This window comes from Poromitra crassiceps (assembly GCF_964638095.1).
Source record: "Poromitra crassiceps genome assembly, contig: HAP1_SCAFFOLD_936, whole genome shotgun sequence".
Taxonomy (NCBI): Eukaryota; Metazoa; Chordata; class Actinopteri; order Beryciformes; family Melamphaidae; genus Poromitra; species Poromitra crassiceps.
This window is the reverse complement of record NW_028151474.1, coordinates 25,121-52,798: the sequence shown is the minus strand read 5'-3', so window position 1 is coordinate 52,798 and position 27,678 is coordinate 25,121. Positions and strand designations below refer to the sequence as shown.

The following is a 27,678-nucleotide window of genomic DNA, read 5'->3' as shown; positions in this document are numbered from 1 at the left end:
GGTTGCAAACCAACAAGTGAACTCCTACAACTCATCAGTTCAACTGGAAAATGGCAGCCATGCTAATTAACGTGGCCATGGGCCTGAAGTCACTTCACAGCTGGGTAAGTGGGTCACTCACATCACTAACCTGTTATTTTACGAGCTATTATTATATGACTCTCTTTCAAGAGTCATATAAAAAAGGTATCGAACACTCTAAAATTCAATCTCTGCAATTTTAGGCAGATTAGAGCATCTCTGACTGACAGTGCGGCTCTAACCTTTCTCCATTCAATGATTTTTGCACATATACTACATACTACATACTGCCTCACTGGTCCTTCACAGGAGTAACCACCTTGAAGCCCGTCGAGTCTCTATATAAAAAGGCCCTGCAAATTTTAGATAAGAAACCTATCTTACCATCATTGCAATATACTTCTAAAGTACAAGCTCCTCAGCTTTGACAATTATAAAAAATGTAAAATTGCCTGTATGATTTATAAAATCCTTCATGGGCTAGCACCACCTCCTTTAGAATGCTTTATCAAACGGAGAGCTACCCAGAACACCACGCGAAGCTCGTCGAGAGGTGACTGTGAACTACCTCTGAGACGGTCCTCTGTCGGACAAAATGTTTTGTCCTACAGGGGTAGCAAACTGTGGAATAGCCTACCAATGTCAGTCAGAGAGAGTAGCAGTTTTCACACCTTTAAGGGGCTGTTAAAGTCATGGCTCAGATCAAATCAAAACTGCGACCATATCTAAACCCTTTTGTTTCATGTGTTGTTTTTGTATATATATATCCTTGTAAGTCCTATGTCTACCTTGGTCAATGTCCCTAATGTTTCCTGTTTTTGTTTTATTTGTATTACATACCGGAATTGAAGGTCTGTATGTGCCCACTTGAATTGCAAAGTTAAATGCCTCCTTCATGTATATGTATGTCTCCTCTCCTTTTTACCCTATGTGTATGTATGTGTCACCTACATTGCACCCCTGTCAGTTGCCCTATGTATGCACTAATTTTTCTATTTCTTCTTTTTAAACTTTTTTGTACCTCACCTGTCGAGGGACTACGGATGGAAATTAGCTAAGGCTATAATCCGGCACATTTACATGGAAATGTTCATTAATGTTGCACTGTCCCTGAAATAAATAAATAAAAAATTACCTACCTGTCTTTAGACTAAATGTCATGACTTTGTTTCAATCTTTTTACAGTTAACAAACAAGCCAGAGCTCCCAGCCCACCGCCCAGCGACATGGTTCTGTGAAACAGTGCCTTCTCCTTCAACCAGGTATAATTCTGGACTTGATCTGAAAGCTTGTGTGATTTATCAAATGTCTTCAAAGGGCGTAATGTAGGGCTAGCATTTGAATCCAGAGGTAAATTAGTATTTGGGACAGCCCTACAGTTGGAACAATATTTGGCATTAAAATGTAATACTTTAATTTGCCTTCATTCCAGTGGCAGCTGGTCTCCTCTCCATGACCTTCTGCTCATGACCGATGCCTGCAGCAACTGGCGGATGGAGCAGGATGTGGCCGTGCTGACCAAGCAGCTGGAACAGCAAGGTAGAGCATGAAGAAGCACACATGAATTTGAATGAGTTTTCATAAACTGTTAAACTCCACCTACCTCCCCCCCATAGAGACACTGCGGAGCGTGCCATCATTCAGAAACCACGCCCAAAACGGGGGAAAACACAATCTCCCCTCCAATCCTGGCATTCCTCCTATGTCGCGTGCATGGTCGGGTGTTGCACAAAAATATCGTATATGCGGAAGATGAACACTCCAACTTACTTCATTGACAGCAACATCCACATTTTTCTTCTTGCCAATTCTCAATGGCTTCCTTGTTTTCCTTGGGAGTACAAAAAAATGTTAACTGGCGATTTTTTTTTACATTTGTTGTCTGCGCAGCCCACCACACAACAGCTTTTAGCTATGTTTAATTCAAGGAAAATGACACTGGTGTGTGGAAATGAACTGTGCTTTTCCCCCGTGATGGGCGTGGCCTATTTCATACTGTACATTTACTGTTTCTCATCTCACTCTGTAACCATCTATCTATACAGACTGAGAACATCCAGTTGAAACGCAGTCTGGAGAAGCTGAAAGGACAGCGTGAGGAACAGGAGCTAGAGATCAACAGGTAAGCACCTAAGGACTCAAAACACTTGAAGGGAATGTGAGTCTCTCTTCTTTTTTCATTTCTTTTCATGAGTGCTGGTTGTACGACAAGAGACCATTTCTCATTTGTGACTCAGAAAAAACGACAGGACTTCTGATGAAGCTGTTTTTATTCATTCATGTATAAATTGCCTGACCCACAGTTTCACTGCTCGCCTGTCTCTTTTAGGTTGACAACACGCCTGAAGGAGGAGAGAATCCACTACTTTGACCTCTGCAGTGAGCAGGGGGCGAAGGAGTGGATGCTGACCCAAGAGCTCATCTCCAAAATCAAGGATGAGAAACATCAGCGGGAGATCCAGGACTTGTAGAACCAGGTGGGGAAGCACTGTATGCTATTGTGTGCTGGGGCAGCAGGCTGAAGGCAGCGGACGCCAACAGACTCAACAAACTGATCCGTAAGGCCAGGGACATTGTGGGGCTGGATCTGGGCTCTCTGACTGCGGTGTCAGAGAAGAGAACGTTGTCCAGGCTACGCTCCATCATGAGCAACGACTCACACCCACTCCACGGCGTGCTAGTCAAACACAGGAGTACGTTCAGTGAGAGACTGATTCCACCTAGATGCAATACGGAGAGGCACAGGAAATCATTCCTGCCTGTGGCCATTGGTCTATTTAATGCCTCTCTTAAAAGAGCACCTCGGAGACGCTCAGTCAAGGACAGTCTGTTGAAAGGCCAGGAGCCCCTGAGCCCCTGATATAAGAGTCATGAAACAGCTTCCCAGTGTCAATTCCTTTTCTCACCCCTCCCTCATGCCCTTATAGCCAATCCAAGATTCAAGATTTGTATTGTCACTCCAGTCCATAGTACAAGTATCACGTGTGAAATTCTTGTGCTGTAGACTCCGTTACAACATAGTGCAAAATAGCAGGGCATATGAGTGCAAAAACAACAAGAGACACAACAAGCAATAAAACAAGCCAAAAAACAGTGACATATTCACTGCACATAGGTGCAAATAGTATAGACATAATTTAAACATAATTATAATAATGTTTAATAATTAAACATTCTGTTTGCACAGGTGCAAATAGCATAGACCTAATTAGAATTAAACATACGTAATGGTAGCAGCTGCAGTACAGCTACTACATGATTGTTGGGAGTTTATTTGTGTATGTTAAGGAGTCTCGTGGCCTGCGGGAAGAAACTGTCCCTCAAGCGATTTGTGCGTGCTTTTGGGACAGTGTATCTCCTCCCTGAGGGTAACAGGGAGAACATGTGGTTCACATGTGGGGGTGGTTTGTGTCCTTGATGGTCTTCAGGGACCTCCTGAGGCAATCCAATATTGCTGTAGAGGTGGAATGATGAGCAGCTGTAGTGCCTTATGCAACTTGGATGACATTAGTTTTTCGGCCTCTGCATCTTTGACATGATAGTAGAAGTGGTTACCAGACTGGGGTGGGGACATCTCTCTCTGGCTGTCGTGTGTGTTTTCCTGATCAGAATGTATCTTTGACATGATAGTAGAAGTGGTTACCAGACTGGGATGGGGACATCTCTCTCTGGCTGTCGTGTGTGTTTTCCTGATCAGAATGCATCTTTGACATGATGGAGAAGTGGTTACCAGACTGGGATGGGGACATCTCTCTCTGGCTGTCGTGTGTGTTTTCCTGATCAGAATGCATCTTTGACATGATAGTAGAAGTGGTTACCAGACTGGGATGGGGACGTCTCTCTCTGGCTGTCGTGTGTGTTTTCCTGATCAGAATGCATCTTTGACATGATAGTAGAAGTGGTTACCAGACTGGGATGGGGACGTCTCTCTCTGGCTGTCGTGTGTGTTTTCTGATCAGAATGCATCTTTGACATGATGGAGAAGTGGTTACCAGACTGGGATGGGGACGTCTCTCTCTGGCTGTCGTGTGTGTTTTCTGATCAGAATGCATCTTTGACATGATGGAGAAGTGGTTACCAGACTGGGATGGGGACGTCTCTCTCTGGCTGTCGTGTGTGTTTTCTGATCAGAATGCATCTTTGACATGATAGTAGAAGTGGTTACCAGACTGGGATGGGGACGTCTCTCTCTGGCTGTCGTGTGTGTTTTCTGATCAGAATGCATCTTTGACATGATAGTAGAAGTGGTTACCAGACTGGGATGGGGACGTCTCTCTCTGGCTGTCGTGTGTGTTTTCCTGATCAGAATGCATCTTTGACATGATAGTAGAAGTGGTTACCAGACTGGGATGGGGACGTCTCTCTCTGGCTGTCGTGTGTGTTTTCTGATCAGAATGGAACTTAGGCTGGAAATTGGAGCAATTTGTTATGCAGTAACCTCTGACATCACTGTTCCCCTTTGTTGCTGGAGAAGAGTTGAAAATGCTATTTTGTTCAGATTGCCTGTTCCAGTGTGTTCCAGGCCAACGGCGCCCCCGCCAGGCCAGAAAAAAGATTGATTTTTTTTCCTGCTTTCCCCAAAATTTCAATAAACCTTTATGGCATATTATTACAATACAACAATGCTGGTGTTGACAGTGTTGACAGTAATAGAAGATGCCAAATCATTAAAAACAATAAGCATTTTGCTTTTAGGAGCATTGTGCCAGCGTGCAGCGCTGTTCCAAAACGTGTCAACGTGTGTCGTTGCCTGGGAAACGCACATCCCATAATACAACTGTTCGCATCGCATCCCATAATAGTATGATGATACTTGGGATGCCATTGCGTACATGGATGCGAACAGGTTAGCTAAAAGTTTAGTGTCGCCAGTGAGGGCCCCCATCGTTGCGGTCGGGGTACATTTCGAAATCCCTCCAGGCCTGAAATTTTTCTAGGGGAAACACTGCTGTTCCCATATTATTCTCAGAAGCAATAATCAGTGATTTGATAATGTTTGCTTTTATACTAAGACCATCAAAGCTAGATTCAGAAAGAAGAGCGAACATTTTCTGAGGAGTTAGGAAACTTTTCAAATCTCATAAAACAATCAAATGTTCACTCACTTTATTATCCATTCAACTGATGCAAAAGGCATTAGCATCTTGTCCCTTGTCCTTACAGGTTGATAGCATGCGGGGCAGTGATGCGACCCTACGTGGAGGCCAAGATATCCCACAAGTCCCACACCACCATCAAGTACTTCCTGAAGATGTGGAGCAGCGTCAGCGAGACGCTCATCTTCAACTTCCTGGGCGTGGCCACGGTGGACGGACAGCACTCCTGGAACTGGACCTTCGTCACGGTCACTGTCATCCTGTGTCTGGTGGCACGGGTCATAGGTCAGCTCTACTGTAGTGCTTTCCAAACGTTCTGAACGTATATGTGATGGCAGGCGGGGGTGTGTTAAGATATACATTCAAACGGAAACATGATGTCATGGTGGACTGCCGTTGATAATCTATGCACAAGTCAAGTGAATAGCTTCTTATGAAACACGTTTGTCACAAAGTTCACTATAGAGCAAGTACTGTACATAATATGTTAAGCAATGAGCAGAGCATATATATATATATATATATATATATATATATATATACATATATATACACCAGAGGGTTAGGGTAGCGGAGCGGTGATAATTACCGCTCCTCGCTCCCAGAGCGGTCCTTTCCACCCGCTCCAGCGCTCACGGCCGCTCCAGACCGCTCCCCGCTCGATACAGATTTCACCCGCTCGCACTCACCGCTCCACTCCGCTCAAAAGAATAAGAGAGATAAAAAGGCCAGGGTGTTTTAATTTGCATTTAAACGCGTTTCGGCATATGTGCCTTCATCAGAGCAGAGCATGCTCTGATGAAGGCACATATGCCGAAACGCGTTGACCCTCAATAAAAAAAGAAAGTGGAAATCTGAAGTCTTGCATCTCAATTTTTGGCGTGCTGCTACCGTCACTCTTGTAGTGATTTTTTTGATGATATACTGTCTGTCTGTGACTTCATTGGTTGTTGCCAAGAGTCACGAGCTCATCACAAGATACTGCCACACACATCATGTGATGGGAGAGCTTGTGATGGAAAACCGTTTTTAAGTTGTAGCGGTCAGTGGGTTTGTGGTCACTTCAGTGCCTACGGAGCCATCTCACATAGAGTAGCTTATTAAAACACACAATCAGAGAGAAAAGTCATTTGACTTTTATTAGGGCTAATTCATAAAACTCTGCAGTGACAGAACAGCAGCACGCAAAATCTGCACCACGGTAATTTACCCCGATTCATAAAATTATGAATTATGATTGTGAATACCATGATGGATCCACATTAGTTATTAGTCAGCTGCAACACAGGTGATCACAGCCAATCACAACCAACATGTTAATTAAGCTTGACATATGCAACAGTCTGCCTCTGAGTCTGTATCTGTCAATGGGCAGCAGAGACAGAATGGCAGATGATGTTGGGCATGGTAAACCAAATGTTTATGATGTCACTGACTGAGATTATGAATTGGTCAGTGGTGATCATCACCTGATGAAGACCTATCAATGCTCTGTAAGATAAATATATAGGAGCATTGGTGGCAGCAGCCTTCTCTTTAGGCTACTTTATCTCTGCTACACTCCAGCACCTGCTAAAACGTTTATGTGACGTGTATGGTCATCTTCTCTTTTTCAAAATGATAATTTTCATTAGTTAACGTTCATTTTTACAATAGACCGTGACCAAAATGGGTGGAAGAATGGAGAAAACGGGTCATGCAAAATTTGCAAATCGCTTCCCAATATTTCGCATTTTGAAGCACCCTACCGTGACGGTATCTGCCCCTAACGTTACTCTAAACCTGCCAGTAAGTTTTATGATACAGCCCCATTCTATGGCCCTAAATGGTCAACTCTGGCAACTAAATAGGCAAAAAAAAATAGCAAATATTACAGTATTTGACCCAAATCTGTTACACACACACTCAAACCCAGTTTCTCATGACATTGTCCTTCCCAGGTGTGGTTGCTCTGGTCTACGTTATCAACAAGTTCCACATCGTCAAGCTGACCACCAAGGACCAGTTCATTATAGCCTACGGTGGCCTGCGAGGAGCCATCGCCTTCTCCCTGTGCTACCTGCTGGACAAGGACCATTTCCCCATGAGAGACATGTTCCTCACCGCCATCATCACCGTCATCTTCTTCACTGTCTTTGTCCAGGTACTGGGACACCATCTTGTCTGTTCTGTTCCCCACTCAACAGACTGTGTTGTCACATCGTTAGCCGTTAGCTGTTAGCCGCGTTAATATAAGAGCCCGACCCGTCACCCGTGACGTAAACACATACATGCAGGCAGGCTACATACACAGTCACTCGCAAAGGTTTATTACAGCTGAGAGGCTAAGTAAGGGACGCTAATGTTATCTCTCTGACTCGTTTGCTCCAATACACCCTTTTCACGGGGGCCATTTTGTGTCAAAAAGGCAGGGTAAAGACAGGGGCAAGCATAACACTAATGAGGGTTTCCAACTTCCATGATTCACCCGTTTACACAACTTCTTTGCGGGTTATCTGCCCCGGTGTACAACTGATTCAGCTCAGTCTGTCAGGAGGTGTGAGGTGATGCGCTTCATCAGATGGCCTCTAAGTTTACACCAACCGCAAAGATCATCTCATATCATACGAGGGAGTCCTGTTCAGTCTGTCTCGTGGTGTTGCCTAGTTGAAGGATTTGCCTAATAAGATTCAAGATTATTTCAAGATTTCAAGATTATTTTAATTTGTCCCGAGGGAAATTTGTCTTGGACATACAGGCTGCCACATAGGTACACAGTGCCATAACAAAAACAACAACAAAAAACAATAGTGCATAGCACACCAGTGCCGACATGTGCAAACACACAACCAAAGTGCAAACATCAATAATTTACAGTACAATCAACAATACATTACCTATGACCTGAGTTTAGGAGACTGACTGATATGGGGATGAAAGAGTATTTGTATCTGTTGAGGTGTCTTTTTTTGTTCTTGATTGGGACTCTGTAACGCCTGCCAGATGGAAGCAGTTCGTATTCTGAATACAAGACATGAGAGGGGTCAGCAATGATCTTCCTAGCTTGTCTTATGAGTGATTTTGATAGCGAGGATGATATGCCATTCACCTTGGTGACAAGAGGATACAATTATGAACCAGAGAGAATACAGAAGAGGAACTTTTGCAGAGAGTGAAGTGAACAGGCAGAGAGATGCGCCTCCTGTCTAAATGCCTGGGTGCCCTGGCTGCAGACCTTTTTCACCATTCCCAGGATAAATTGTGGAAAACGTCCCAGACCAGAGAGGCCAGGTGACTTGTTGTCTCTAAAGTAAGTCAGTGTTTTATCTCTCTTCTAAGCCTTCCTGTTTTGTAAACCGCGGCTCTGTGCTCTGTGCAGGCTTTTAGCGGAGGAATACGGTAGTTGTACGGTTGGGAGAAAAAGCAGTGCCGAATGAAACTGCTGTTTTGCGGAAAAGTAAAGCGCTGAAAATTGTCAAAATAGAGCGTGCATGTACACGGATATCGATTTGTTTAGGTGGGCGTTGTTTTAGGTGGCTAAATTACGTTTTTTTGTTTAGTTGTTGACCCCCAGGACTTAGAGAGAAAAAGCTGGTGATGCTGCTGCTCTGGGTGCCGGATCTCGTTCGACGCTGCGCCCCGCTTCAAGAACACTGTACCTAATTAAGTTAGTGTATCTGACTAGCTGATACTTGTTAAATACTTGATAAATGTTTTAACATTGCATGATATTCAGTATAATCTCAGATATCCGGCAAGAAAAAAAATATTAATTTCACTAAACTTCCTGAAATTCCAATTCACTTCCAATGTTTCATTGGAATTGATTGATTGATTGATTGAATTGACCCCAATGCTGTTGCAGACCACCATGCCACTGCATCGTGGCAATTACGGTCAGATGCAGCATTGGGATGCTGAAAATAGGTGTTAGATCTACTGTATGCAGTAGATGGTGCCATTTTGCAATGACGAATACCTCTGTTACATTTAGACTTCACTGTTTATACCAAGATATATTTGAAGCTGCTAGTGTAAGAAAGGAAACCCACAGTGACCTTGGCTTGTGTGATGAACACCAACATGAGGAAGGGATCAGTGGGATATTGCAGCAGACGTGTCTTTAGCATACATGTAACAAACACTGACCTTGCATGCAAGATCATGTGACACAGTTCCATTTCTATTTGGTCCTAGATAGTCCATGGGCCAAGGCAAAAATCGGTACCACCTGAGGTGACCGCACGATTTTGTTATTTTTGTCTTCCTACATGTCTGTAGTTTATATTTTGGTATGATAACCCTGCCCATTTGGTAGCTTAAGGATAGTTATCACTCTGTAAACAAACCTACCCCCATATAAATGACAAAACCCTGATTTCTGTGTATTAGTCCAGATGATATGTGAAAATGATGTTCCCTTTTTCGTAAAAGCATGAAACTTGGTACGCTTATAGTTTGGGGCCCTGTACAGTTTCAGAAATTGAGCCATCACAAAAATGCCTTGTGGCGGCCATTTTAATTCTGCCATAAGCATAGTTTGCATCATATCTCCTGAACCACACATGCTAACACTGAAAAGGAGATGTCTATCCCAACGTTTTCATGGTCAAGGATTACAATGATACCATAGAACATCATAAAGTGTTAAAGTGACTAATCAATTGTGAATTTGATGACGTTGTGAGAAGGAAATGACAGTATCTGATAACTGATGCTATCCTCTCCCGGTAGGGAGGGGAGGCTGGCCAGCGAGACTAACATAATTATGAAATTACCCTCAAAACACAATAATTGTCAATACTAAACCATGTTTGGTAGGCATGAATTTGCAATTAAAATAGCTATAATTCACCATTGTTAATCTCCGTCCTTACTCTAAAAATGGTAAACCCCATCTTGGATTTGGCCGTCTGGCAGAAAGTCGCAGGATGTTTGGGAGGGGCCTGGGGGCTATTTTAACAAAAGGCCCATAGAAGTAACCCTGACCCAAATTACTCATCAAAAAATGTTAGCCAGAGAGTGGTCATGGAATTGAGGTTATAGCATCAGTTATCAGAAACTGTGATTTCCTTCTCACGTCATTAAATTCACCATTGATTAGTTACTTTAACAGTTTATGATGTTCTATATGGTAGCCATCACCTTTTCTGTGTTATCATGTGTGATTCAGGAGATATGATGCAAACTACATAATTCACTTATGGCGGAATTAAAATGGCCACCACGAAGCATTTTTGTGATGGCTCAATTTCTGAAGATTTACGGGGCCCCAAACTATATGCGTACCAAGTTTCATGCTTTTATGAAAAAGTGAACATGATTTTCACATATCATCTGGACTAATACACAGAAATCAGGGTTTTGTCATTTATATGGAGAAGGTTTTTTACAGAGTGATAACTATCAATAAGCTACCAGATTGGCAGGGTTATCATACCAAAATATAAACTAGAGACATGTAGGAAGACAAAAATACAAAAAGTGCGCGGTCCCCTTAGGTGGTACCGATTTCACCATTGGCCCATGGACTAATTGCATTGTATCTTTCTCAAAACACCACTGAATTCACCAAAACATCACTGAATTCACCATTAACTATTCATGTGAACAGTTTATGATGTTGTATAGAGTGTCATTGTAATCCCTGACCATGAAAACATAGGGGTAGACATCACATTTTCTGCGTTATCATGTGTGGTTCAGAGATATGATGAAATCAGGGTTTTGTCATTTTTTGGGGGTAGGTTTGTTTACAGAGTGATAACTATCCTTAAGCTACCAAATCGGAAGGGTTATCATACCAAAATATAAACTAGAGACATGTAGGAAGACAAAAATAACAAAATCGTGCGGTCACCTCAGGTGGTACCGATATGTCAAAATTTCAGCCTTGGCCCATGGACTATTGTCGGCGTGAGATATTTCAACATTGTATTACAATGTTTACAATGATGACTGTTGTCTTTTTGGGTGTAATTCTCCACCCTGGACTTTGTGTCTGCTAGCTTGGCTTTCTTCTTCCTCTGTATGAGCAGTGAAAGTTACATTTTGCCTACATTGTCGATTAATCGGTTAACATAGATTGATCGATCAAATTCTTAATGTAGTAGGAGGAGTAGGGTTGAATTAGTTTGGAGTCTGCTACTATAGGTTGGAGGCTTTAGCTGATGTGGCCTCCAGAAGCATCCTGCGTGAGGCGATCCAGGACCGTCCTCACGTGATCAAAGGGGTCCCATAAACACGAGACAGGACAAAAGTGACAAAGCAAAGCAAAATGAGACAGACACTAATATCAACTGTCCACAGGTGATGTGGCTGTGCGTACCAGACTGACCTCTCGAGGGCCGAGGCAGACGCCATTTTAAGCCCCGTATGGACAAAAAGACACCATAAGATCAAAAGATGAACAGCCACAACAAAGACATAAATATTGATCATATCTACATGCGAAAGGGGGATGACTGTAACACTACGAAACTGTGATATATGAACAATATTAACTAATTTTCTGTGATATTATCTCTCCTCAGAGTCACCTGTTTGAGAGCATCCAGGAGGGCAAGTATGAGTTTCCAGACAAGGACTGGGCTCACATCTCAGAGGGAGCCAAGGACCTCATATCCAAGCTGCTGGTCTGGGATGCCACTCTGCGTCTCAGTGCTGCTCAGCTCCTCCAGCACCCACTCTGCGTCTCAGTGCTGCTCAGGTCCTCCAGCACCCCTGGGTGCAGGGGGTAGGTGTCTTCTAAACTTCTATTGACACATGACTACTGGTACTCTAATTCATCCAGTGGCATTTATTAGTAATACACTTAGGAGTTTATTTCACAATCTTTATTTAGTGGTTATTTCAAAGTTAAAGTGTACATGCTGGTGTTTTCATTTCCCCAGAATGCTCCAGAGAGAGATCTTCCAACTCCTCATTTTCTCCAAAGGTAAAACCAGATAGCTTTGAAAACTATGTCAAATTCATCTCTAAAGCCCTTTAAACAATTGTCAGTGCTTGTGCAAAGTGCTTTACAGAGCAACAAAGGACATTGATAAATACATTTTATTTGATTGATTGTTTGTTGTTGGTCATGATTAACGGTCCGCATCAACAGGGCTGAATCATTGACAGTGGTGGTGTAGTTAGGGATTGTTTGTTGTTGGTCATGATTAACGGTCCGCATCAACAGGGCTGAATCATTGACGGTGGTGGTGTAGTTAGGGATTGTTTGTTGGTCATGATTAACAGTCCGCATCAACAGGGCTGAATCATTGACAGTGGTGGTGTAGTTAGGGATTGTTTGTTGTTGGTCATGATTAACGGTCCGCATCAACAGGGCTGAATCATTGACAGTGGTGGTGTAGTCAGGAATGTCATACCGAACCGACCTGGATAGCTAGGCTTAGATAGTGAGGTAATATGCAGTTGTGCGGTGGTAGCATGGAGGGGGGTGTTTCCAGGACGCTGGATTACACCGTTAAGCCTTCTTGAGGTGTCGTGGGCCTAACTTAACGAAACGTCGGTGAAGGAAGGTGCCCACTTGAAAACCCCAATGACATGCTTCATACTGCTGTTGGCTAGGGTAGGTAACTGGTGATTTGTGTCTTGTTTATTAGTTTGTTAGCCTGTTAGCTTGTTTTATTCTGGATTGGGCTTCTAAATGTGTTTTTCCTCGGATTTTGGCACAAGGGATAGTAACATCTTGTCCTGTGTATTAATTAATACTAAAGCTAGCTTAGGCTAGTGACTGTTGTGAATAGTGCAGCTGACAACTAGGGAAAGACCTAGTGACAGCATGGAAAGACAGCTGACAGGAGGGATTAGACCCCATCGGGGCTGCAATGGGTTAGCTGCTCATTGTGGCAGTAGCCAAGGCCAATAGGCCATTGGTTACACCCAAACTTGCTACGAAACAGAATTATGAAAAAACACCCCTAGAGTCTGCGAGAGCGGGGGCGGAAGATGACTCACCTATGGTTGACACGGTTATTGACTCTGGAACGGACCTGACTATGAGTAGGGAAAACATGTCAGTGGAAGCCACTAGTTCAGATGTAGATGGAAAGAAGCGTCAGGTTTGCTTGTGTGGCTGGCAGAAGGTAACATCTTTGAGGGGCCTTAGAATCCATCAAGGCAGGAAGAGGTGCTTGGTAGAGGGAACACAGGGACCCCGCATTGATAATTATTTCTTAAGAAGTTTATCAAGTCAGTCGGGTGAAGTCCAGCGACAGGAAGTAACCCACAGCTCGCAGGACATCAGCACCCCTGATGTTGAGGCAGGTCCTAGCACCGAGGAAAGCAGAGAGGCCAGCCAGCCAAAAAGGGAGAAGATTAGCGGTCAGAAGCCTAGAGTTAAGTGGCCAGGTGCAGCGGAAAGTAGGAAGTGGGAAGATATCAATAGTGATTTGGTTAGGATGTTAGAGAAGCTTAAAGGAACTGCTGAGAGTAAGTTGGAGAAAATGGGAGATTGTATTTATGATTATGGTAAGGAAAGGTTTGGCGTCTTTGAGAAAAGGAAGAAACTAGAGGGTGAGGTAGTTAAATCTAGGCGCCAACAAGAGATAGATAGACTTATCCAGGAGAGAAGACAGCTTAAGAGGCAGTGGAGGAAAGCTACAGAGGTTGAGAAGGAAGGCATTGATTGCTTGCAGTCAGATGTGAGGGATCGGTTGGCAGTTTTAAGAAGAGCAGAGAGCATTAGGAAAAATAGGAAAAAGAAAGAGAGAGCTAGAATAGCATTCTATAAGGATCCATTTAGATTTGTGAAGTCATTGTTTAGTAAGGAAAAGAATGGTAGCCTTATGGTACCTAAGCAGAAGCTTGAGGAATATTTGGAGGAGGTTCACAAAGATAGGGATAGGTTTAGAGAGATGACAGTCCCAGCTGATATTCCACCTATTGGTGATATAGAGAGCCAGTGTGATGATAGCCCACCAAGGTGGAAAGAAGTTCAAGAAGTAGTGAGACGTGCAAGGGCCTCTTCAGCCCCGGGTCCTAATGGAGTCCCCTACCGGCTGTATAAGAGTGCTCCAGATGTGTTGCAGTTTCTATGGAAGCTGATGAAGGTAGTCTGGAAGAAGCAGGTTATTCCTAAGGCGTGGCGTAGAGCAGGGGGAATCTTTATTCCTAAAGAAAGGGACTCGTTAGAGATAAGTCAGTTTAGACCTATCAGTCTACTTAATGTTGAAGGGAAGGTTTTCTTTAGTGTTGTGGCACAGAGGCTGTCTAGTTATCTAGAAAAGAATAGGCTAATAGATACTTCGGTGCAAAAGGCTGGAATTCCCGGCTTCTCCGGGTGCTTAGAGCACACCAGCATGATCTGGCACCAAATCCAGTCAGCTAGGCGTGAGAAGAGAGACCTGCATGTAGTATTCTTGGACCTGGCTAATGCTTTCGGGTCAGTGCCGCATAGTCTGTTATGGGAGGCCTTTGATTTCTTTCGAGTGCCAGGTAGTATAAAGAGCTTAGTTAAAGCCTACTTCTTAGATATTCAACTCTGCTTTACCACAGCAGAGTACACTACAGCTTGGCAGCAGCTGGAGATAGGCATTATGGCAGGGTGTACAATTTCCCCATTAGCTTTTACCATGGCAATGGAGATCATTATTAGGGCTTCAAAATGGGTAGTGGGTGGAGAAAGGCTGCAGGGAGGGCTGCGGCTCCCTCCAATTAGGGCATACATGGATGACATGACGACTATGACGTCAACCGCTCCATGTACTAGCAGATTGTTGGATAAGTTAAATAGTAATCTGCAGTGGGCTAGAATGAAAGTGAAGCCAAGTAAGTCCAGGAGTATTTCAATCATTAAAGGGAGGGTAGTAGGTAAGAAGTTTGTTATAAATGATGAGGTGGTGCCTACAGTGTTAGAGAAACCAGTCAAGAGTTTGGGAAGATGGTATGATGCAAGTCTCAGTGATAAGGGACAGTTTGAGGAGGTGAGGCAGGAAATGATTCAAGGTATTTCAAGTATAGACAAGTCAGGGCTCCCAGGAAAGTTAAAGTTGTGGTGTTTGCAGTTTGGATTGTTGCCTCGGTTGATGTGGCCACTGACAGTGTATGAGGTTCCCCTTTCAAAGGTAGAAAAGCTAGAAAGGATGATTAACTCATTCATTAGAAAATGGCTCGGAGTCCCACGCTGCCTAAGCAGTGTAGCCTTATATGGGAAAGGCATATTGGAATTGCCATTATCTAGCCTGACAGAGGAGTTCAAGTGTGCTAAGGTTAGACTGGAAATGACTCTGACTCAGTCAAAGGATCCAGTGGTTAGGAGTGTAGCGCCCACAGTTAAAACAGGGAGGAAGTGGAACCCAAAGGAGGCAGTACAGCAAGCACAGTCAGCTCTTAGACACAGGGATATCATAGGTCAGGTGCAGCATGGGCGTGGAGGCTTAGGGTTGTGCTTAGGGAAACCTGTGTGGAACAAGGCATCAGTAATAGAAAAGAGGAAGATGGTAGTTGAAGAAGTACATAGGCAAGAGGAGGCAGTAAGATGTACTAAGGCAGTGTCGCAGGCAAAGCAAGGACAGTGGGTGAACTGGGAGAGTGTAGAGAAGAGAAAGTTGAAGTGGAGAGAGTTGTGGAGCATGGAGGCCAGCAGAATTAGATTTATTCTAGGGGCTACTTATGATGTGCTGCCATCTCCCCAGAACTTAAATCAGTGGTTGGGCGAGGATGGTGCCTGCCCGTTGTGTTCTAGTGTATGTACATTGAGGCATATACTGTCAGGGTGTAAGGTCAGTCTCTCCCAGGGGCGATACACCTGGCGTCACAACCAGGTGTTGAAATGTTTGGCAGCTGCAGTTGAGGAAAAGCGGCTAGAAGTAAATTCTCTAGTTGCTAGCAAAGAGAATAGACAGATCAAATTTGTACGTGAGGGAGAAAAGATTAGACCAATTAAGGTCAGGCACAAGTTAGGGCAGCTAAGTGTAGGTGGAGCCTGGGAAATGAGGGTTGACTTGAATGAACAGCTAGTCATCCCAGCATATATAGTTAGCACCCGGCTACGTCCGGACTTGTTACTGTGGTCTGAGGTAGAGAAGAGAGTTTATTTTATCGAACTCACAGTCCCGTGGGAAGATCGAGTTGAGGAGGCTTATGAGCGCAAGAAAGCTAGGTATGCTGAAATGGCAGCAGAGGCAGAGCAGCGAGGTTGGAGGGCTCGAGTGCGGCCTGTAGAGGTGGGCTGCCGTGGTTTTGTGGCAAAGTCCGTTATTGCCTTACTAACTGAGTTGGGCATTCGGGGACGGAGCCTGAAACTTGCGGTTAGCAACATGTCTCAGGCAGCAGAACGAGCAAGTGAATGGCTGTGGATAAGGAGGAAACATGCTAGCTGGGGAGCTCGCTAAGGTCAGATTGATTGTTTGTTGTTGGTCATGATTAACGGTCCGCATCAACAGGGCTGAATCATTGACAGTGGTGGTGTAGTTAGGGATTGTTTGTTGTTGGTCATGATTAACGGTCCGCATCAACAGGGCTGAATCATTGACGGTGGTGGTGTAGTTAGGGATTGTTTGTTGGTCATGATTAACAGTCCGCATCAACAGGGCTGAATCATTGACAGTGGTGGTGTAGTTAGGGATTGTTTGTTGTTGGTCATGATTAACGGTCCGCATCAACAGGGCTGAATCATTGACAGTGGTGGTGTAGTCAGGAATGTCATACCGAACCGACCTGGATAGCTAGGCTTAGATAGTGAGGTAATATGCAGTTGTGCGGTGGTAGCATGGAGGGGGGTGTTTCCAGGACGCTGGATTACACCGTTAAGCCTTCTTGAGGTGTCGTGGGCCTAACTTAACGAAACGTCGGTGAAGGAAGGTGCCCACTTGAAAACCCCAATGACATGCTTCATACTGCTGTTGGCTAGGGTAGGTAACTGGTGATTTGTGTCTTGTTTATTAGTTTGTTAGCCTGTTAGCTTGTTTTATTCTGGATTGGGCTTCTAAATGTGTTTTTCCTCGGATTTTGGCACAAGGGATAGTAACATCTTGTCCTGTGTATTAATTAATAATTAATTAATTAAATTAAATTAATACATAATAGATAAATAATTGTATTACTTTCTGAAGACTGGACAATGTGTGGTGCGTTTATATTATTACATTATACTTTTATACCTCTCAAACAATTTCTGTTGCTCTGCACAGCCCAGCTTTATTTTCCAACTTTTCTCAAAAGTTTCACAATCTAGGCCGTCCAGGTAGTGTAGCGGTAGATTCCCTGCCTACCAACACGAGGGTCGCAGGTTCGCGCCCCCGGATTAGTCGGGTGTCGGGCAATGGGTCTGCGGGTGGGAAGCCAGATTAAGGGTATGTGTCCTGAAGCGGCTGGCATGTCTTGGAGGAAGCATGGTGCTAGTCTACAGCTCTCCCCAGATTGGCAGAGGGTGGAGCAGTGACCCTGGGCAGCAGAGCAGGGGGAAATTGGCCAAGTACAAATGGAGGGGAAATCTGAAAAAAGTTTCACAATCTAAGCTTTTACTCTGAAGGCAAAATCGCTCTACTTCCTGTCTCACCCTGGTTAACTCATACAGTAGGTAACTTGACGCAGCAAAATCGCACCACTTCCTGTCTAGTCCTGAGCAGGAAAGCTAACTTTTACTTGGTCCCACATGTTCTTTTGGGCATGAAGTGTCCTAAATGAGAGCATTCAACCGTGTGTGTGTGTGTGTGTGTGTGTGTGTGGGTGTGTGTGGGTGTGTTTAGGTGTGTGCGTGCGTGTGTGTGTGTGTGTGTGTGTGTGTGTAGGTGTGTGCGCGCAGTCAGAGAGCCCAGATCCAGCCCCACAATGTCCCTGGCCTTACGGATCAGTTTGTTGAGTCTGTTGGCATCCGCTGTAGTGTTAATTTTGTCGGCTATTTTTTTATTTAGTCTTAGTCTTAGTCCCGTGTTAAATGTCCTTGTTAGTCTTTGTCATATTTAGTCAACCTCATCCTGTTTTTATTTAGTCAAGTTTTAGTCGACTAAAAGTTTGAGCATTTTAGTCTCAGCTTAGTCAAATAAAACCATAAGTATATTAGTCTAGTCTTAGTCAACAAAAACTGTTCACATTTTAGTCTAGTTTTAGTCAATGAAAACTGTTGAATCTGCTGATGCGCTTCACTAGTAATGGTATTTCGAAGCAGTGTTGGCAACTCTTTCCCAGGGAAATTAATGCTGACCCTGCCCACCCGGGCCAGTGTCGGCATATTTACAGTCCCTGCTCAGCCCGCAGCTGAGGGGAGAATGGAGGGAGGCTGGCTGTGCTGTGTGGAAAGCACTCAGACCTCTCTGGATATAATGTAGACAAGCAAGTAGCTGTACATTTTGGGAACACAATGCCTCATACACATATAGATAAGACCCTTAGCTAAGACTGGGTGGATTCTGTTGTAACTACTGCAAATGTTTTTCAGACAGCTAAATGTCAGCTAGATCTATGATGCTGCAACACAGGAAACTGAACTGCTGCATTGAGGGGGGGAAACAGTCTATAATTAGTGTTAATTTTGTTGTCTATTTTTAAATTTAGTCGTAGTCTTAGTCCTGTGTCAAATGTCCTTGTTAGTTTTTATCATATTTATTCAACCTCATCGTCTTTTTGTTTAGTCAAGTTTTAGTCGACTAAAAGTTTGAGTATTTTAGTCTTGTCTTAGTCAATGAAACTAAAAGTCTGAACATTTTAGTCTCGTCTTAGTCTTGGGGAAAAAGGTAGTCGACTAACATTTTTCGTCGACGAAATTAACACTAATCCGCTGCCTTCAGCCTGCTGCCCCAGCACACAATAGCATACAGGAAGGCACTAGCCACTACCGACTCAGAACATCCTCAGCATGGTCCGGCAGACGTTGAAGGACCTCAGCCATCTCAGAAAGTAGAGACGGCTTTGCCCCTTCTTGTAGAGTGCATCAGAGTTCTTAGCCCAGTCTAGTTTATTGTCAATGTACACTCCAAGGTACTTGTAATCCTCCACTATGTCAACACTGACCCCGTCGATTGAAACAGGGGTCACCGGAGCCTTGACCCTCCTCAGGTCCACCACCAGCTCCTTTGTCTTTGACACATTGAGCTGCAGGTGGTTCTGCTCACACCATGTGACAAAGTTGGCCACCACATCCCGATACTCATCGTCGTCGCCATCTTTGATACATCCCACTATCGCAGAGTCGTGAGAGAACTTCTGAAGGTGGCAAGACTCTGTCTGGTAGGTGAAGTCCGTGGTGTAGATGGTGAAGAAGAAGGGAGAGAAGGCCGTCCCCTGTGGTGCTCCTGTATTGCTGACCACTCTGTCTGACACACAGTTCTGCAGGCGCACATACTGTGGTCTGCCAGACAGGTAGTCCACAATCCAGACCACCAGGGGGGCATCCACCCGCATCGCCGTCAGCTTCTCACCCAGTAGAGCCGGCCTGATGGTGTTGAAAGCACTGGAGAAGTCGAAGAACATGACTCTCACAGTGCTGGCCGGGTTGTCAAGGTGGGCGTAGGCGCGGTTGGTCAGGTAGATGACAGCGTCCCCCACTCCCAGTCGGGGCTGGTAGGCGAAATGGAGGGGGTCTAGGGATGGTTTGACCATAGGCCTGAGCTGCTCCAGGACGAGTTTCTCCAGGGTCTTGGCTTTTTAGGTATAGGGACGATACAGGACATTTTCCACATCACGGGGACCCTTTGGAGACTCGGGCTCTTGTTGAAGATCAGCTGTAGCACATCACAAAGCTGGGGGGCACAGGCTTTGAGCAGCATGGGGCTGACGCCATCCGGGCCAGCTGCTTTCCTAGTGTGTAGCCTCATAAGCTGATTCCTCACCTGGTCCGCTGTGATGGTCAGCGTGGGTGGGGGGGGGGGGGCATCATCAGCTCTGAAGCCCTTTGGGGGGGGGAGGGGCGGTGTAGCCTCGTCTCTGGGTGACGGGGTATAGACAAGTTTCCTGGGCACTTCCGGTTTGCTTCCGGACTCGGCCGCGATCGGTCTGTCGGTTCCGGTGTTTGTGAATACGGAGAAGCGTAACGTACTACCGTAGTAGCCATAGCGACCGCCGAAAAAATGCAAACTTGGGATCATTCTGCGAGTCTCCTATCTAATGAAAGAGTGTCTATCCCACACCCGTTGACACTGGACACATGGGAAGATAATATGTGTAAATGGCCGAACGTAACTACAGGCAGGATTATAGCGTATTTTGAGGAATCAATGGCGGTGGATGGCAACGCGATGAACAATCTCAAAAGCTCCGAAGCGTACCAATATCTCCACAGCAACAAAGTAAGTCGGGTATGTTGTAACGCTATGTATTTCATCAAATTACCCCCGTTGTGAATGAATATTACGGCTATTATTCCAGTGTTGTCATTAAGAGGCCGATTTCGCAGCAAGAATATTTAATTGGTCGGCACGTCGTTCTCGGTAAGGACGCTTTCGTTATTGAAACAGACAACATGCATGCACACTCCTACTGTAGCCTATCTATCTGCATTTGCAGACATTCATGAACCCATATCTTCTGGACATTGCCTTGATGAAAAAACAACGCAGCTAAAAGTAATAAGTGCGACAGTGTCAGTGCAGAGTGCAGACAGCGCACAACTTGAATCTCCAGCAATAGGCTACGCACCTTAATCTCTCCCACTCCACACCTGGCACCTGCGTCAGCTCTCCTGCACTCGTTCTCGGCTCGCATGTGGCTTTATTGGTGGTAAGCATTTTGATTCATCTCCTCATCATACGAGCGTCGGGCAACAAGCGCGAGCCATTGATTGATTGATTGATTCGCCCGAGTAGGTAAAAAGGCTTTTTACCTCCGCTAAATTGACAGCCTACGTCGGGTCTCTTTTGCTTTTGACGGCGGCAGGCACGCTTCTGTTTCTTTCCTGCCGTCTTGCTGGCCTCGGCTGAAGTAGGCTACTTGTTGCATGATCTCGATTAAAAAAAAAGGACTGGCCTAGCAAGGGATGTCTGTTTTGACATTTCGGTTTCCTCCTGTGTGTTTCCTCACAGCGGGTCCAGCGCTGGCCGGCGGGACTGATGCTGCTTGTTGTGCAGCTTTTAAACGGCGCTCTACAGTAAAGAAAGCGTCTGCTATATTTTTCTTTTTCACCAACACTCAACATACAGGGGGCGGAAAACATATGATGTAATAAGTCTCTATTTAAGTCGTAGCTTATTGGCAACATCAGGCTGCTGTGGACGCTATGTGGACTTAACCGGAAGCCGGGGACATATAAGGCTGCTATGGCGCCGCCCTAGGCCAGCGCTGGGAAACTTGTCTATAGCCTGGGGGATGAGGGGGAGGGGAAGGTGATAAGCCTGGAGGGCCATCAGCCAGAGCCGGAGGGGGGGGAGGGGGGGGGGGGGGCCACGACCCGTTCCTTGATGGGCCACGACCCGTTCCTTACACCCTACCAACGCCAACAGCTGCTCAAGAAAGTCAAAGAGGTGAGACTCTCTTCCAGCCATCCATCATGCAGGAACTACCACAGTGAGAACATCACATCACGTCACATCACACATGCATTTCATTCCAGGCTTCTTCCCTATGGGACATTTCCATACTTCCTGTTTACATTTGAAACCCCTCCTAAATCCAGTTGTTAGGGTTGTCTTTTTTTAATTGCAAAACATGTAGTACAAATGTACAAAGGTGATTTAATAGATTTCTTATTGTTGGAAGAATATATTGTTTTAGTATATTGTTTGCTACGCTTTTCAAAAACAATAAATAAAGACTTTAAGTTGGTGAATATGGTTTTATGGATGTGAAATGTTGCTAAAATGTCTGCCATGTTTTAACTGGGGTCTCTCTGGGATTTTGTGTGTGTGTGTGTGTGTGTGTGCATGCATGCGTGTGTGTATGCGTGAACACGCGCATGAAGGTGCATGGCCACATCCGCTCCATGTCTCCGTCCCTGGTCGCTCAGCTGGGTGGACTAGCGGTGGAGATGTCAGAAGCAGAGCTGGGCACCCTCCGTCTGTCCGAGCTGAGGAGTATCTACGCCATGGGATCAGTCAACACCTGGACAGACAGACAGGTATCAGCTTCGGTCATAGCCGGAGACATATTACATCCACTGTGTTGTGTGTTCACTCGCTTTCTGAAACAAATTGTACAAGTAGCACTGGCATGCTATACAATACAGGGTGAAGGTACAAGTACGTTGCTAATACATCCACCTACAATCCTGTTTGAGGCTATTTTACGCTCACTCATTCTCTCCATGGCTTTCATCCTAGCTGGCTGTGCTGTTCAGCCGCTTGTTAAACGCCACCAAGCAGAAACCTTCACAGCTGGACTCCAGCACTTTTGTGGCGATGGGATACATCGTGTGTGGAGCTAAAACAACAGAGATGCGTTTTTTCAATGCTGTGGAGTTCAGGTGAGACGTGTGTGTGTGTGTTTATTAGGGGTGTCAAAAATAATCGATTATAAGATGCATCGTCGATGCGGACGTGCACGATTCTGCATCGATTCACAAATGTCAAGAATCGATTATTATTATTATTATTATTTTTTTTAACACGTTGAGTGCCAAGGACGAGATATCTCGGCTTACATGATCCAACCGTTGAGTGCCAAGGACGAGATATCTCGGCTTACATAAACATTTTTTTTTTTTGACGGTGGGACATCGATCAACCCCTTTTACGTCTCCTATCCCAGAATTGGAGGAAGAGAATGTGTATAATCTATTTTACCGACCAGCTAGGTGGCGACGGTGCCCTCCCGACAGAGAGAAAGTCAACCAAAAGCAGCCGCCTCCCGCGGCTGCTTCCTCCATTCTCAAGGAAATGGCTTGCCGATTTTACAGTCATCAGTCACCAGACTCGCCGCTCTCGGGCCGCGCCAGCAGCAGCACACGGGGGATTGCAAATTTGCATAATATATTATGGGTGAAACACACTTTGAAACGCCCGCAGAAAGGCCAGAATCGCACGCATTCCGAAAACCCAGAAACGAACGAGCCTCATTCTCATACTGTAGGCGGGGACGCTTTCGCGCTGCTGCGGTGGGGGGTTCCAGAAATGGACTGGGTGGGCAGCATAAAGCCTAGAGTCGCACGGGGCTTCATCGGGGCTCTCAAACCCAAGAGACGAGTGAGCCCTATCCACACTCGCTGCCAGGGAGGGAGGCTGCTCAAACTCGCTGCCAGGGAGGGAGGCTGCTCAAACTCGCTGCCAGGGAGGGAGGCTGCTCAAACTCGCAGCAGCAGCAGCAGAGCACTCGCTTGTGACAAACGCAGGCTGAAAGCCACTAGACACGCCCACGGAGGGAGGAGTTGAAGGAGAGGGCGTTCGGAACTATATTGTTTGGATGTCTGATCTCTCACTGATGCCAAAAATAAATGGTTAAAGTGACTGTTCTGCCTGTTTGATTGAATTTCACAAAACTGCGATTATCTCAGCTTTCACTCTCAGACAGCTGAAACCATGCTGTACTCAACGGCTAATATCTACATAACTACTAACTCTACAAACTAACTCTTTTAGACAGAGAAAGCACACATTCTATTAGTACTTTTGTGAACTTCGTGTTCACAAACTCCAAGCAGAAAAGAATCCTCGGCTCTTGTAAAATGAGCCAGAATCCTCAAAAAACGGCCTGGCAGAAGCTACCTACAGCAAAAAAAAAACGGCTGGCAGTCAATGTGTTAATAATCAAATAAAATATAATGGAAGTACATGCAGTTGTTTATTTTAATTATGGATCATAATACAATGCAATTCCAAATGCACTTTTATTTTAAAAGTAGTCACGCAGTGAGAAAAAAGAAAGTGAGAAAAAATAAATCATTGGGGAATATTGGGGGAAAAAAGTGATGCATTGATTTAAGATGTATCGAGATGCATCGATAATCGAATCGAATCGAATCGTAGCCCTCTGAATCGTAATCGAATCGTGAGGCTAGTGAAGATTCACAGCCCTAGTGTTTATACGTGTATATTAGGGCTTTCACAGTCAACAAAAAAACACTAGTCGACACTATGCATCATAATCAACTAATCGTTCATCTGTGGTGAAGAATAAATACATAAATTGAACATAGATTTGTTTGAACACTCATTTTCCACATGACGCCATGTTAAATCAACAGAATTGAAGGTACTTATTCACCTTATTCTTTGCCCACACATGGACGCTTCCGCATTACGTCATTTCGTAATAGTATTTCCGTTTTAGACTTGCCAAAAACCTCGCAGGCAAGATGGCCGCCCACACTCTCCTCCTAAACTGGCAGAATTACTCCCCCATAAACTAACATATCTTGGCCAATAAGTATGTAACATACAAAATAAAACAACCCGTAATATCTTAATTTTATGTAGAATGCAGAGGACATGTAACTGTTTAGTTAAACTTGCATTCCAGGAATATTGTGCTCTAAAGATGACGTTAGTGGAGTCGAGACTGTTTTGTCCTGAAACCCACCTAGGTTGCGCCAGGCGTAACCTATGTGGGATTCAAAATAACGCATCCGAGATAGAAACGTTATGAATATAGCCACGTTTATAAAAAACAAACTAACGCTGGTGATCCGTATGGAAACAGTGTTACTCGAAATGGTTAAAAGTTATATCAATTTGGTCATTCAGTGGCATTTTACTGCCATATAACATAACTAACTAGCGGCTAATATTAGCCACAGTAGGCAACTAGCGCTGAACCGGAAGAACAAATACGTTTGCGTTGAACGCGGAAGAGAGAAAAAGTGGGTGTGGTGAATAAGGTGAATAGACAGAAAGACTCGTCTATGTTGTTACTGAAGTCAAACAGTCGCTATCTCCAACTCAGACAAGCTGCTGGGGTGTAATGGCTCATTTGTAAACAGCCTCTCAGAGCCAATCAGGACTCTGCTATTTCACATATCTCCACATTGGTCCCGCCTACATTAAGTTAACCCTTTACTGGCTGTTTTTGAGACCCTTTTGATGAGAATTGATCATTTCTATTGTGTGAAAAAAATATATCTTCAGCGGTATTAATCGACTAGTCAACTATTATTTGGAAGTAGTCGATGACTACTAAAATTCAGTAGTCGTGAATACCCTAGTGTATGTGTATATATATCTATTATTATTATACTATTATATTGTATATTATTATACTATAATATTATTATCTATTTACTAGTATAATATTATTATACTAGTATTATATATAAATACTGCTGGTTTAAAAATGGGCTGTACATTCACAAAAAGATCTATATATAGTGTGTATATATGTATATACTGTATGTGTGTGTGTATATATATATATATATATATATATATATATACACACACACACTATATGTACTGTATGTGTGTGTGTGTGTGTAGATATATGAGGACCGCTTTTATGACTGTTGAAGCATTTTCTGAAAATCTCATAAAAAAACGCATTTACACTGTATGCTTCATTTACACTGTAGCTTCATTTACACTGTAGCCTACGCTTCTGTACTGAAAATCATAAAAGTCATAAACTTTTGTTAACCACAGACCTTATTTCAAGCATTCAACCAAAATCCTCACACATAAATCCCATTGACTTTTACACATAAGAGGCGGAAGTGTTAACATCCAGGTCCGGACTCATTCCTGTGGTACTTCTGTCCCCTTTACTTACTGTGTGACCTGCTGTCTCCCCCTGGTGGCTGCAGTAAGGCTGTGCTGTGGCTGGGTCAGCTGAGGCTGTCCTGCTCACCAGACCAGTTGCTGGCTCTCGTCGACCTTCTGCAACACAGTCTTGCATTTGGACCCACAGGTAACTGGAAGACTGATGTCTTCATTGAGATTGGAGTTCTGGCAGGTAAGACACATCCACTCTCCTCATGTTGAGCACCCTGATATGAACAATCCTCTCTGTGATCATCTGCTAAATGTGATTTTTCACTCAGTTATGTTGGTGGCTGTTTAGCTCTGGGAGCATTGATGCTACTTCACTTTCTCGTTGTGCAGCTGGTCTTCCAGATATGTCCATGTCAGCTTTGGTGAGGGACCAAATTGAAGGAATCACACCTCTGGCTATCTCAATGATACCACCTGAGCAGTTTAGTGTAAGTCTTAAATGACTATTATTACTAGTTTACTGTACACTGACCTGACTTCCACAAAACAAGTCTATGGAGTTCTATTCAGCTTTTGTTCTGGGACCCGAAATGTCTTGTTATCTATGTTGGTGTGTTCATCTTGACAATTCGTGCCTCCCCTCATTTGGCTCATGTCACCTTCTGCAGGTGGTGTTTAACCCGAACCAGATCAGCATGTTCTCCTATGAGCAGGCTGTGGCAGTAACAGCTGAACAGGAAGCAGCCCTGTCAGGTAACCAGTGGAAAGCCCTGGGTATTGTGCTGTCACCCTGGGAGGACAGGCCTGCCGACTTCAGAGGTAAACCACTGCAACTTGGATCATTAAAAAAATAAATTAAAAAGCCCATTGATAAATTAGAAACATGTACTTAAAGGCCCATTCCGTTGGTTCTGGCGAGAAATAAATGTGCACAAAGTGTTTATTATTGGCACTGAGTGAATGCGCCTTGACGTCACTTAACACATTGAGTGCCAGCCATGTTTTCATTCCTGTAGGTAAGTTGTGCCAGGGGTGTTTTTGACGATTCTGGCTCATTTTAGAACAGCCGAGGATTCTTTTCTGTTAAGAATTCATGAACACCAATCATCTAAAAATAACTAATAGAATGTGTGCTTTCTCTGTCTAAAAGAGTTAGTTTGCAGAGTTAGTAGTTATGTAGATATTAGCCGTTGAGTACAGCATGGTTTCAGCGTCTGGAAATTTATTCAGAGATAAATGGCTTTTTGTGAAACAGTCACTTTAACCATTCATTTTTGGCATCAGTAAGACCGTCAGACATTCTAAACAATAGTTTTGAACAGTAATTTCCTCCATAACAACAGGAAACACCCCTCTCATTCAAACTCCTCCCTCCGTGTGTCTTCTCCTCCTTCCTCCTGGCTCTAACAGCGGGCGTGTCAGAAGCGCGTTGCTGCTGCCTGCCTGTCTGTCTGCGTGCCTGCCTGCCTGCGTGCGGGGACGAGTCTGAAATGGATTACTGTAAAATCGCCAAGCCATTTCCTTGAATGGCTTGCTCCCGCGGTGTGTGTGTGTGTGTGTGTGTGTGTGTTCGCGCGTTGCTCCGCGGCTCTGGGGGGAGGGTATCTCTGTCCGTTCTGTGTGTGTGTCTCCGGGCTTCTGACTGTAAAATCGCCAAGCCATTTCCGCGGGAGGCGGCTGCTTTTGGTGTACGGGTCCCGTGGCTGTGGCTTCTCTCTGTCTCTGTCGCCACTTAGTGGTCGGTAAAATAGATTACACACATGCTCTTGCTCCTATAGTTATCTCGAAGATGTAAAAGGGGTTGATTGATGTCCCACCGTCAAAAAAACATGTAAGACGAGTTATTTTGGCTCTGGCACTCAAGCGTTGGATTATGTAAGACGAATTATTTCGGCTATGGCACTTAAGGTGTTAAAAATGGCGACCAGGGGCGTTTCTCTCCGACCAGCCGTTCAGAAGATACATGGAAAACCGCAGTTTCGAAGTGGATAGCATCTCCCGCCACAGCTAGAGGATGTGACGTCTCGCGCGTTCACGTCGAGCTTGTCTCTTGTCTAGACGCTAACAGG

The 27,678-nt window shown here is 44.5% G+C and overlaps 1 protein-coding gene across 1 annotated transcript; it reads left to right on the top strand.

Moving 5' to 3' along the window:
• LOC310771646 (uncharacterized protein) lies at positions 1-25,768 on the top strand. The gene is made up of 12 exons (XM_083664209.1): positions 1-104; positions 1,207-1,283; positions 1,454-1,560; positions 2,067-2,143; positions 2,351-2,498; positions 5,185-5,402; positions 7,058-7,260; positions 11,630-11,832; positions 11,990-12,033; positions 21,934-22,089; positions 22,292-22,434; positions 25,702-25,768. The coding sequence occupies exons 5-11, from the start codon at positions 2,458-2,460 to the stop codon at positions 22,393-22,395; spliced, it is 969 nt and encodes a 322-aa protein (XP_083520335.1). The 5' UTR covers positions 1-104; positions 1,207-1,283; positions 1,454-1,560; positions 2,067-2,143; positions 2,351-2,457; the 3' UTR covers positions 22,396-22,434; positions 25,702-25,768.
• The last annotated feature ends 1,910 nt before the right edge of the window (positions 25,769-27,678 follow it).